Source organism: Carcharodon carcharias, chromosome 13 (assembly GCF_017639515.1).
Source record: "Carcharodon carcharias isolate sCarCar2 chromosome 13, sCarCar2.pri, whole genome shotgun sequence".
Classification (NCBI taxonomy): domain Eukaryota; kingdom Metazoa; phylum Chordata; class Chondrichthyes; order Lamniformes; family Lamnidae; genus Carcharodon; species Carcharodon carcharias.
Window position 1 is genome coordinate 21,525,518 of NC_054479.1, and position 12,169 is coordinate 21,537,686.

General features: G+C 43.5%; 1 protein-coding gene across 1 annotated transcript in view; it reads right to left on the bottom strand.

The window, feature by feature from the left end:
* The window catches only part of LOC121286011, a 101,394-nt gene that overhangs the window by 62,484 nt on the left and 26,741 nt on the right, over positions 1-12,169 (bottom strand). The window contains exons 10-13 of the mRNA XM_041203033.1: positions 12,101-12,153; positions 9,572-9,786; positions 7,169-7,469; positions 4,010-4,185 (exon numbers count right to left, since the gene is read on the bottom strand). Coding sequence (XP_041058967.1) covers positions 4,010-4,185; positions 7,169-7,469; positions 9,572-9,786; positions 12,101-12,153 — 745 coding nt within the window. The remainder of the gene's footprint in view (positions 1-4,009; positions 4,186-7,168; positions 7,470-9,571; positions 9,787-12,100; positions 12,154-12,169) is intronic.

The window sequence follows — 12,169 nt, forward strand, 5'->3', positions numbered from 1 at the left end:
TCTTCAAAGACCAAGCAACTTTCTTGATAGGACTGGTTGAAGCTAGTCCTAGTCTAGTGCTACCACCCCAGCATGCACTAAGAAGTCCACAAGATCTGCCCAAAGTGGCCTCATTCCAAATTTTTCCCCTTCTATTGGATGAAATACCTAATCTCCGTTCAGTATCGCTCCACAAAGATAAGGCTGAGCACACAAACTGTCCATGGGCAAATTGTGGACATGATCCTACAGACTAGTGTGTTGGAGAGTCAGGGTTCAAAAGAAAGCAAGTACTTGGCATTAGGTACGTAACACCTCTCACAATCTCAAAATTTCCCAAAGCACTTCCCATAATGACGTATTTTGAAGTTGCAATGCAGCAGCCAATTTGCACACAGCAAGATCCAACAAACAACAATGAGATAAATGGCGAGATTGCCTGTTTTCATTATGTTGGTTGAGGTTAAATTTTATGCCGATATCCAGCAGAACACCCTACTCTTCCCCGGAGAGTGCAATAGGATCTTTTAGGCTCACCTGAGAGGGCAGGCAGGGCTTTCATTGAATATCTACCTGAAAGTGACTGGGGTAGAAATTTGTTTTGGTCCATTTTCTTGCCTGAAGTAGGCAGTGTGCTGGGAGTGTGCACCAGAAGCCAGGGACTCAACTGAAATTAGACCTTGGGACATTATCAGAAAATTGCTGGGAAGATGCGGACTCCAATCGGGTATGAAACAACAGCTCACAGATTCCATGAGGACCAAGATCAGCCAGCTGCCTCTCCAGGAATGCCCATCAGATAGGGAGAGGGTGGGGAGGTGAGTGATGGTGGGCTGGTAGCAGCAGTGAAGTTGGGAGCACCACTGGGAGGAGACCCTGCCCCTACATGAAGTATAAAAATGTATTAATGTAGAAGCTGCACGTGGAAGCAAAAATCTGAAGAGACCACTCAGCGCTGACCAGTTGCAGTAAATCTTGTTAAACAGGCATTAGATCCCGCATTAACATATTCAAGGAGAATAATGCCTGTTATGGACAGTTGCCCGGACACCTGGAAATTGACCAAGACCCTTATTGCACCGGTCATATTTCAGGCGCTTTTGGTTGAAATTGGTCATTTTTTGCCTTGGTTTCCCACTTGGAAAATTAGCACCATGAGAACCTCATCATTTTTCAATTGTTCCTTCAACGATTAATTAACTTGCGTTTGGTTGTCTTTTGTCCTGCATTCTGGAGCCCCAGGCACTGGAGAATTGAATACAGCCTTTGGCTTTGTATAGGGAGCTGGTCAAACTTGCCATTTGCAGGTCTATATAACTTGAGACGGTCACTTTAAGGCACAATATTCAGGGACTATATAAGATTTGAGGGTAAAATCCCTGATCCTCACTCTAAATGTAAAGCTGTATTGGAAGTAAGTGCAAATTGAAGGGTTGAGGCTCCATCTCTGATCTGTACTTCATTTGAATACAGCCCCTTCACAGAGTATGGGTTCAGGGGATTTGCTCTTTAATTCTTTTGAGAATCAAGAAGTGGTTTTAATATTTATTCAGCCTAAACCAGAAGGCAGACAGGAGCTTTCCCTTTCGTCCAAATTCATTCCAACAGCTTCAACCAAAGTCAAATTCCAGCAGAGGGGAAGCAAGAATCTTGAGTTATTCCAAATACTGAGCCTGACTTTCTCTGGGTTCTGCCAACCTCCTGTAGTAAATTCAGCAGAGACTGGTGTAGGTGCTGGAGAAACAGCACAAATGGACATTTCTCCAAAGGTTCTCTCAATCCCCCTCCATGCAAACATCCCAGACAACTCTTTGCTGGTTTTTAATATGGGGTTCACTAGACTCATCTGTAGTATTTGCCAATGGAGCGGGTGGATGTTGAGATGCTAGGATGAAGGATAAATATGGCAAGTTTCGGGAACCTTGGATAACGAAGGATATTGTGAGATTAGTCAAAAAGAAAAGGGAAACATTTGTAAGGGCTAGAAGGCTGGGAACAAATGAAGCCCGTGGAGAATATAAAGAAAGTAGGAAGAAACTTAAGCAAGGAGTCAGGAGGACTAAAAGGGGTCATGAAAAATCACTGGCAACCAGGATTAAGGAAAATCCCAAGGTCTTTTATACATATGTAAAAAGCAAGAGGGTAGCCAGGGAAAGGGTAGGCCCACTCGGGGACAGAGGTGGGAATCTGTGTGTGGAGCCACAGGAAATGGGAGAGAAACTAAATGAGTACTTCTCATCAATATTCGCAAAAGAGAAGGACTTATCGGTCGATTTGTCTAGGGAAGAGTATGTAGATAGCTTGGATCATGTTGAGATCGAAAAAGAGGAAGTGTTAGGCGTCTTGAAGAATATTAAGGTGGATAAGTCCCCAGGGCCGGATGGGATCTACCCCAGAGTACTGAGGGAGGCAAGGGAGGAGATTGCTGGGGCATTGACAGAAATCTTTGTATCCTCACTGGCTACGGGTGAGGTCCCAGAGAACTGGAGCATGGCCAATGTTGTTCCATTGTTTACAAAGGCTAGCAAGGATAATCCAGGAAATTACAGGCCGGTGAGCCTTACATCAGTGATAGGGAAATTATTGCAGAAGATTATTCGTGACGGGATTTACTACCATTTGGAAGCAAATCAGCATATTAGTGAGAGGCAGCATGGTTTTGTGAAGAGAGGTTGTGTCTCACTAACTTGATCAAGTTTTTCGAGGAAGTGACAAAGATGATCGACGATGGAAGGGCAGTGGATGTTATGTACGTGGATTTCAGTAAAGCCTTTGACAAGGTCCCTCATGGCACACTGGTACAGAAGGTAAAGTCGCACAGGATCAGAGGTGAGCTGGCAAGATGGTTACAGAATTGGCTTGGTCATAGAAGACAGAGGGTGGCAGTGGAAGGGTGCTTTTCTGAATGGAGAACTGTGCCTAGTGGAGTTCCGCTGGGATCAGTGCTGGGACCTTTGCTGTTTGTAGTATACATAAATGATTTGGAGGAAAATGTAACTGGGCTAATTAGTAAGTTTGCAGATGACACTAAGATTGAAGGAGTTGCAGATAGTGAAGAGGATTGTCAAAGGATACAACGGGATATAGATCGGTTGGAGACTTGGGCGGAGAAATGGCAGATGGAGCTTCATCTGGACAAATGCGAGTTAATGCATTTTGGAAGGCCTAATACAGGCAGGAATTATACAGTAAATGGCAGAACCCTTAAGTGCATCGACAGGCAGAGGGATCTGGGTGTACAGGTCCACAGATTACTGAAAGTGCAACGGAGGTGGATAAAGTAGTCAGCAAGGCATATGGCATGCTTGCCTTCATTGGCAGGGGTATTGAGTATAAAAGTTGGGAAGTCATGCTGCAGCTGTATAGAACCTTGGTTAGGCCACACTTGGAATATTGCATGCAATTCTGGTTGCCACATTACCAGAAGGATATGGAGGCATTGGAGAGGGTGCAGAGGAGGTTTACCTGGATGCTGCCTAGTCTGGAGGTTATTAGCTATGAGGAGAGGTTGGAGAAACTCGGATTGTTCTCACTAGAGCGACGGAGATTAAGGGGCGACTTGATAGAAGTTTACAAAATTATGAGTGGCATGGACAGAGTAGATAGTCAGAAGCTTCTTCCCAGGGTGGAAGAGTCAATTACTAGGGGACATAGCTTTAAGGTGAGGGGAGAAAACAATACAGGAGATGTGCGGGGCAAGTTTTTTACGCAGAGTGTAGTAAGTGTCTGGAATTTGCTGCCAGAGGAGGTGGTGGAAGCAGGTACGATAGCGGTGTTCAAGAGGCAGCTTGACAAATACATGAATAGGATGGGAATAGTGGGATACGGACCCCGGAAGTGCAAAATGTTTCAGTTGACAGGCAATATGATCGGCGCAGGCTTGGAGGGCCGAAGGGCCTGTTCCTGTGCTGTACTTTTCTTTGTTCTTTGTTCTTTGTTCTTTGAGACACAGAGGGAAGCTGTCTTTTAGTGTTACAATCCTCCCATAACCTCCAAGCATTAACAATTACCATGTTCCCCAGTCACTTACCTGCTTGTACCAATACTTCAGCAGGCGAATCAAGTCTTTAAGTTTTGGTTTACACTGCTTCACAAACTTTCTCTGAAGCTCAGTAAAACAGGAAGAAAATTCCCCATCTTCAGCTCTATTTTCGGTTACTAAATTGATTAGCTTGAGGTGGGCTTCACTGGCATTGTCTGTTCCCTCTGTAAGAAATGAAATGCTTAATGAGCAACAGAAAGTGTTTGTGGTCATCACACATAAGCAGGATATGGTGCCCCCACTCTCCAGGCCAAGCAATCCATTGACACTTACATTTTAAGTCCGTTGTGTCATATCCGTTCCATTTTACACGTTCCTCTCAACCTTTCCTTTTCCCTCCAGGACCACCATAGGGTTCCACTGGTCCTCACCTACTACCCCACCAGCCTTTTTCTTCAATGGATCATCCTCCACTATTCTCACCACCTCCAGCATGATGCCACCACCTAAAAACATCTTCCCTTCTTTTTGAAAAGGACCAATTCCTTCGCAACACCCTGGTCCACTCCCCAATCACCAAGCCAGCACCTCCCTCTCTTTCCCACAGTACTTTTCCATACAATCACAGCAGATACAATGCCTGGCCTTTTACCTCTTCCCTTCTAACTGTCCAAAGCCTCAAAGATTCCTTCCAGGTAAAACAGTGATTTACTCAATTCAGTTTCCTGTCGTCCCTGCCTCCTTTACACTGGAGAGGCTAAATGCAGATTTGGTGACTACTTTGCAGAACATCTCTGTTCAATCTGCAAGATAACCCCAAACTTCCCCAAAGCTGTTATTTTAATTCTGTACCATGCTCCCACCCTGACCTCTATCACCGACCTCCTACACTGGAGGCTCAGCGTGTGATTGAGGAACAGCATTTCATCTTTTAATCAGGCACTATACACTCTCCTGGATTCAACATTGAGTTTAACAACTGCAAATTGTGACCTCAGGTTCCATTTGTTTCCTTTATCTTTGCTGATTTTATTTTTTCTCTCCTGTTTTTCTCCTTTTTTTTGCCTACAGATGGCAGCTGTTCCTGACAGTGCCATTCACACCTCCTGCAGAAACATCTTTTATATAACTTATCCAAAATACCACTCCATTTTGGCCTTTCACTATCAACACATTTGTCATCTAATCTCCGCTACCTTTCACACACTGTCCCCATTATTCTTTTTCCCACCCTCCTCCCTTTGACTTGCTTTAAACTTATTTCACTTCTAACTTTTGCCTGATCCAAAAGAAGATTTCTGATGAAAGGTTGACCTGAAATGTTAACTCTGGCCTGGATTTTCACACCCGGGTCAGAGAGGCTCTCCGTCGTGGCAAATGTCTCAAAAATGACAGAAATTTCTAAGTCCCGGCCACGAAACCGGTAATTCCCATCTTGGTGTGGGCGAGACTGGAGTCGGAGCAGGCTTTGCACATGCGCGATTTGTGGAAGCAGCTGGCCATTTAAATCACCAGTTCCTCCACTGAAATGAGATTTTTGATCTCTGGCTGCGTGAATCCCGAACTGCGCAGAGCAGACCAGGTAAGAGGGGGTCTGAACTTGGTGGATTCTTTGAATAGCCAGCGTACCCCTTTGGAGAAGTAAGGTACACCTTTGTATAGGGTCTTCAGACATCTTTGGGAAAAGTAAGGCAACCTTTGGTGTCATTAAAATTTAACATGATTATGCACTTTTTACACAGAATCTCCTTGGAACTGTCTAGCTGTCAAAGAAATGTTGATCTGTCCAGCCGTCAAGGAACTGTTCAACAACTTTCCGGCTGTCACATAAATGTTAAAAGACTGTCCAGCTGCCAAAGAACTGTCTGGCTAGCAAATAAATGTTAAAGAGTTGTACAGCTGTCAAGGAACTATTGAAGAATTGTGTGGCTCTCAAAGAGCGGTTAAAGAACTGTTCAGCTGTCAAAGCTGTCAAAAAACTGTCCATGGATACTAGGTGAGTTGGCATGAAGGGGCTTGGAGGCAAAGAATGGTGAGTTGGGGGCAGGAGTTGGATTGAGTTGACACTAAGTTGGCATGGGGGTATAAAATGACATGAGATGTGGGAACAGGGTCATGGGTTGGCATGGACGAGCTATAGGGAGTGTGTGGGAGGGTGATGGGGCAAGGGGTGTGGGCTGGAGGGATGTTTTTTGTTTTGCAGGCCTTGCGCCCATCCCGCCTCTACACCCGCCAGCCTCTGCACTCCTTCTGTGGTCACCTGTCCCAACTCCTATTTCCGCTATGCCTCCCTTCCCTGACCAAAAACCTGACTGGCGGGCAGACACTTTTAAAGATTGGGTTCGCTGAACCAGGAAATCTCCCAGCCCCAGGGCAAAAACATGGGCCCTACTCTCATCTGGTCCAATCTACACACTTTGGGTTTCACACACCCGGCTGACCAAAATCCCACTTCAGTGGAGGCAGCTGATGATTTATACGACCAGCTGCGTCCATAATCCACCTATGCACAAACCCCAGCCCGACTTCATTCCCACCTCACGAAAATGGAAAGTGTGGTGTTCGGGGGTGGGACTTCCTATTTCCGGGCTTGTCCACCATTTTCACCATGGAGGAAAGGCCCTCCATCATTGTGAAATCCAGGCCTCTGTTTCTCTCCACAGACGCTGCTAGGCACAATGAATATTTTCAGCACTTTCTGCTTTTATTTCAGATTTTCAGAATCCACAGTATTTTATTTTTGTGTTGCTGCTGACACTCCTGTTTTTGTATGAAAAGTGATCAGCTGACAGAAGTACCAGGCTAAGTGACTAAGGAACTGAATCATTTGCTTTAGAAAAGGAAGGGAAATGAAATAAATTCAGACATCAACATTACTGGTTATATTTTGTTTCTTTACGTTAAAGTGTTCGTATCCTAGACTTTCCATCGGCATCATATTACCAAACTGTTAACACCAGTGTTAAAATAATGTCAATCCTAAAGCTAGGCTAATATCCCACTTAAAAAGCAACATATTCTCCCTCAGCAACAACTCTAATAACCAAATATAGAGCTCAACTATGGCATCATCTTAACTAGGAACAGGACATGTGATAAAGCAAAGCTGATAACGCCCATTGTTTTTCTTGATGGACAACAGAGGCTAATGGAAGAACTAAAATTAAACTTGAGCTTTAATGATTTAATAACCACATCAATTCTTACTTAATGCATCGAATGTTGGCAAAATATCAAAATCCACGCTGTCTGAATTTTTCTTCCTTGATTTTATTGAAAAGCTCATCGATTTTGGTGGGATGTTGCTGTTCGGTATAAAATTGATACTGATATCACTGATCTCATAGGCAATGCTCAAAGCACACTTTTCCAACATTTGCTGGATTCCTTCAAGGATTTCACGCCTGGTGATCCTCTGGTCCTGGAAACTCTGGAAACAACTGAGGAAGACAACCAGATCCGCATCTGAACATTTTCTTAAAGCTGTTCCTTTGCCTGATGACCCTCCCTGAGGATGAGGAAAAATAGACAATTATTTACAATTATTTTAATGACTGGTGAACTTACCATTACTGAAATGTGGAAGAGTTATTGAAGCCATGCAGACTATCTGTGTTCTTGGTTTAGGCTTAACTTTCGCTGCCATTTTCCTTCTGATTTTTGTTCTCGCCCTCTTTTTGTGAAGGTGCTGACTCTTAATGAGACAGAGGTCCAGAAGCCAACTTCAGCAATTCCACTCATTAGCCATTTTTGATATGTTATCTTGGACCACAGGTGACAACAGGCTATTCAACTAGGTGGGGCATCACTGCCTAATCTTGTCCTCACTGAACAGGATTGGGAATCCTGGGCTGATTGTTCACTTCTTGTCTAGCACTTTGTGCTCAATTTTAACTCTGTTATCAACAGAGTGGTATTGCTCTATTTGGTGAAATTTTTGTGGGGATTAATGTAATTCTTTGCATTTTTATTCTTAGCCATTGGCAGAGTCGGTACCAAGTCAGAATCTGCCAAACAACTTTCTGTTTAAATATGAGAATAAAATCATAGGTTGAAAACTAAATCTCTTGACAGCATTCTTCTTAAAAAACTTTAGCAAGAGTGAAGCCACTAACTACCACTTAGCTGTGACCTGCTCTCTCCTCCATCCCTTGTACAAGAGTAAATGTGACAGACTCACTGCACTGAATTTTCAGGCCCTGCTGAAGTCAGGGACAGAGCTGAATTCAAAATGGTCAGCAGCCGGTTTCCAGACACCATTCCCATGTTGGCCATTTGGGGGAAGGCAACTTTGGGAGTCCGGCTAAAATGCCCAACCCAGAAGTCAATTAGGTCAACTCATTAGGATCTTTGTTAACACTGGGTACTAAAGGCTGACTCAGATTCCAGTCAGTCTCCACTTTCCTGATGTGACTAGGGCAGTTCAACTGCCTGGAGGCAGGCATCCAATGGCTGGGAGAGGGGGCAGTGCCCTAAGCAGGCAGGCCCCCTCCTCCCCCCGATCCGTGTGCCTGGTGCAATTGCAGCCAAAGAGCAAATCGCCCCCTCCCTCCATCAAAAGCCCCATAGTGGCGGCTTGGCTCATTTCTAGACTTCTTAACTAAATTTTTCAATTGGTTACTGAAAGAGCACCTCCATGTTGAAGCAACCTCTTAGTTACTTATCTTCTGCTGTAGTCAGGTGGTCCTCTCAAGCTAAAAGGCCCCAGATTGCCCCTCCAGCTTCGAGAGCCCACCCACTGCTCTTAACTGGAGGAGGGACCTGTCTCCATGTCAATTAAAAGAGCACTCTGGCAAAATCCCAAAGAGTGACTGGTATCCCTCTGGCCCCAGGATAAAGTAACAGTCCCAACTCCTGCTTCCCTCCCCTAAAGAGAAAATTAATGTTATTGCAGCTGACTGAAGATCAGATGAATAGAGGGGGTGCTCAGAATTGGTGGGGTTGGGGAGGAGAAGGGAGATTCCATATTTTTCCATATTTTTGGGTATCATTTATTGCTAAATAACATGAAATATGTATTCTAGGTAACACACCAGTTCTTTATTGCCTTAAAATTAAAATTGCTTTACCAGTGTGTTGTGACTTTAGGAATTGGGACTGTTATTGATTTTGATGAGCATATTTAAAGCATGCTGCACCTTTGATAAAAGTCCATCCAAATGTAGTTTTTTAAGAGAAACAGATTTGAAGTAAATGTTCCCTTTAACAGAAAAACATTTAAAGCGGCTGAGCTTTTAAAACAAGCAGGTCAAAACCATTCTGTCCCTTTAGGCAAAAAAAAATCCCCTTTTGATCCAGATTTTTCGGGAAATTTATGCCATTGTAAGGACAAATCGACATCATTTTGAGATCGTCCCATGAAATGATGATTATCCCACCTAATCCCATTAATTTAGTTGAGATACTGGAGGCAACTGCTACACTTGAAACTGTGTCCTACAGCGAGTTTACACATTCTAGAGAGAAGGGAGTACGACATCGAAAACAGGAAATTTCACAATCACGTCAGAAAACATCCCCGTACTTAAGCAAGGTAAAGTTTCTGATATTGTAAATAGTTTTGTAAACATTATTAATTCCATGTGCTGCTTTAAAAATAAAATAACTTACTTTAACGGCTCTGATTACTTTGATCTCATGTTGTTTGAGAAAACATCGATTCCTTAAAAACTCACAGATTCTGTGCACAGCATTCCTCACATTGATATTAAATTCACTCGGCTCCAGGTTATTTTTAATGAAATCGTCCAACCTCCTGTGATCAGTGCTGTATAATTCCATTATTCCAGCTTTCACACAAAGTGATGTTGGTGTCACCACAGCTCCTTATAACCACAGCTCTATCCGCTGCTTCAAGTATACAACAATATAGTCAGGCTTATATAGCAAAACCTTTCAACAAATACACATTATACACGTCACAGTTCTGTATCTCCAGCCGTTTCAAAGATTTTCCTTGCTCAGTTATTTGCATATGATCCCAAGTAAACACCAAATCCCTTTCGATTTCCTCAGAATCAAGACTTGTTTGACTGTTTGGTTTCAGTTTCATTTCTCCAGTACCTCAGCTGTCTGTAAACATCCATATTGATCATGAGCTAACAGAACAGACTTGTATTTTTAAAGCACCTTTCACAACCACAGGCAATTCACCAGCATTTACAACCATAGAATTACTTTTAAGTGCAGTCACTGTTGTAATGTAGGAATGTCATGGAAAATATAATTGTCACTTCCTTCCGACCCACAACTTAAATTTGTGATCTGTGCTGATTTGATAGTGTGATGCTGTGGGGGAAGCTGCCAAGAAAACACATTTGTGAAATTCCTCTATAAACCCAGTGGACGTTTGTTGGAAAAGAATCTAACTATAAAGTTGGAATCCCTCCCACTGTGTTGATGATATGCCTGCCTTCAGAAGATAACAGCAGCCATAGTATTGAATTATCTGGATCTAGATTTCCATCTGTCCCCCCTTTATTCTTTTATTTTGTGCCATATTCCTCTGTCAGTCTGGGATGCCACCAGTCCTCCAGGTCATCACGAGCTGAGGTTTGACGCTGATGATCAGTGGGCACTAAAGCTGAGCCTTGCCTGACCTCAGTTGATAGATCACCTTCTGTGATTTCTGCCCCACCTAGGCGAACCCAGCACCAAACATAACTTACCAACCCCTCCCCTCCCCGTGCCACAAAGGGACTGCTCCCTCTATTACATTCTGCTTCACTCTTCCATCACTCCTATCATGTATTTACCTTCCCCTGACATCTTCCCATGCAAGTTCAAAAGATGTAACAAATGGCCTTTCACTTCTTCCATCACTACAGTTCAAATCCCTAAACACTTATTCTGTGTGAGACAGCAATTCACATGTACTTCCTCTAACCTAATACACAGTGATGGCTGCTTATGGTGCAGTCTCCTCCGCATTAGGGAAACCAGTAGCAGATTGGGCAATCGCTTTGCTGAATGCCTCTATTCTGCTGACAAGTGTAACACCAAACTCCCTGTCACTTGCCATTCTATTCCATTTCCACACACACTGACCACTCTGTCTTTGGCCTTCTAAAGCATTCCAAATCCCATCATAAGCTTGAGGAACAACATTTCATTCAGACACAATGTAGCCCTTTGGTTTTAACAACTTGAGACATTAACTACAGCTCCAATTTTCTCTCAGGGCTTTAGTGCCAGTAATGTGATATGGCTGTGATATGGCTATGATATAACTATGCTGCTGTTTCAATTGTTGGATGAGGAGAGGGTAAGGTACAGGTTGGAACTCCCATCAGAACACGAGTAGTGGAGTGGTGTTCAGCTGCAGGATCAGTGTTAATGCAAAGCTGGTCAAAAATTTCCAACACTGATCTGAGCACACTGTCTCTACCTCGGCTGAAGTCACACAGGATACACAATGTCGATGCTAGAGGAAGGGTCTGAGGATGAATTGTAATTCAACAGCGGTGTGCACACGTGGGATTTGACAAAATATTAAAGTTTACTTTTTGAAAAAGACAATCAAAATGTATTGATTGATGGAGATGGTTTACATGTCACAAACCTTGTACTTCTTACCTGGGGCAGCAAAGGAACATGGGAGGCATAGAAGCTCGAGTCCACAGTAGCAGCAAAAAGGATCATGTGAGAATAGTCACAGAGGGATTTCTGATGTTATAAACAAAGCAAAGATTAGGATGAATCTGTCCACTAAAGCATTCTTGCACTTTTTGAGTTTCCACCATGACATGGAAGTGACATTAACCCCTTGGCCTTGTGTTTGGAAAGGCAAAGGGGTTTTGCTCTACCTGACTTGTACTCGTGGTGCAGGACCCCTGTAATTTGAGGCCAATGTCTTTACATTAGATAATTAAACTGACTGGTCTGATGCACTGTTTCTTTACACATTGTATTGTTTAAGCCCTAACTAGTTTCAAACAGGCAGTGAGACCTCTGACTCACTGCTAAGCTGATTCTGCTCTTGTTGTTTGTGACTGTGGCACCAGAGAGGAATCTGAAACTGAGATAACTCGGAATTCAGTACCTGTTACCTGTACAAAGGTTCATTCCTGCTGCTCCTGTCAGGTTATTTCCCAGACTCTGAGGGGAGGCTTTGGGAAATGAAACCAGCTCTGGTCTCACTTGTTTGTTCAAAGCAATTAGCGGGCAACAAGGCGGTGACGTTCAGAGACCAGCTATAATAATAAAAAG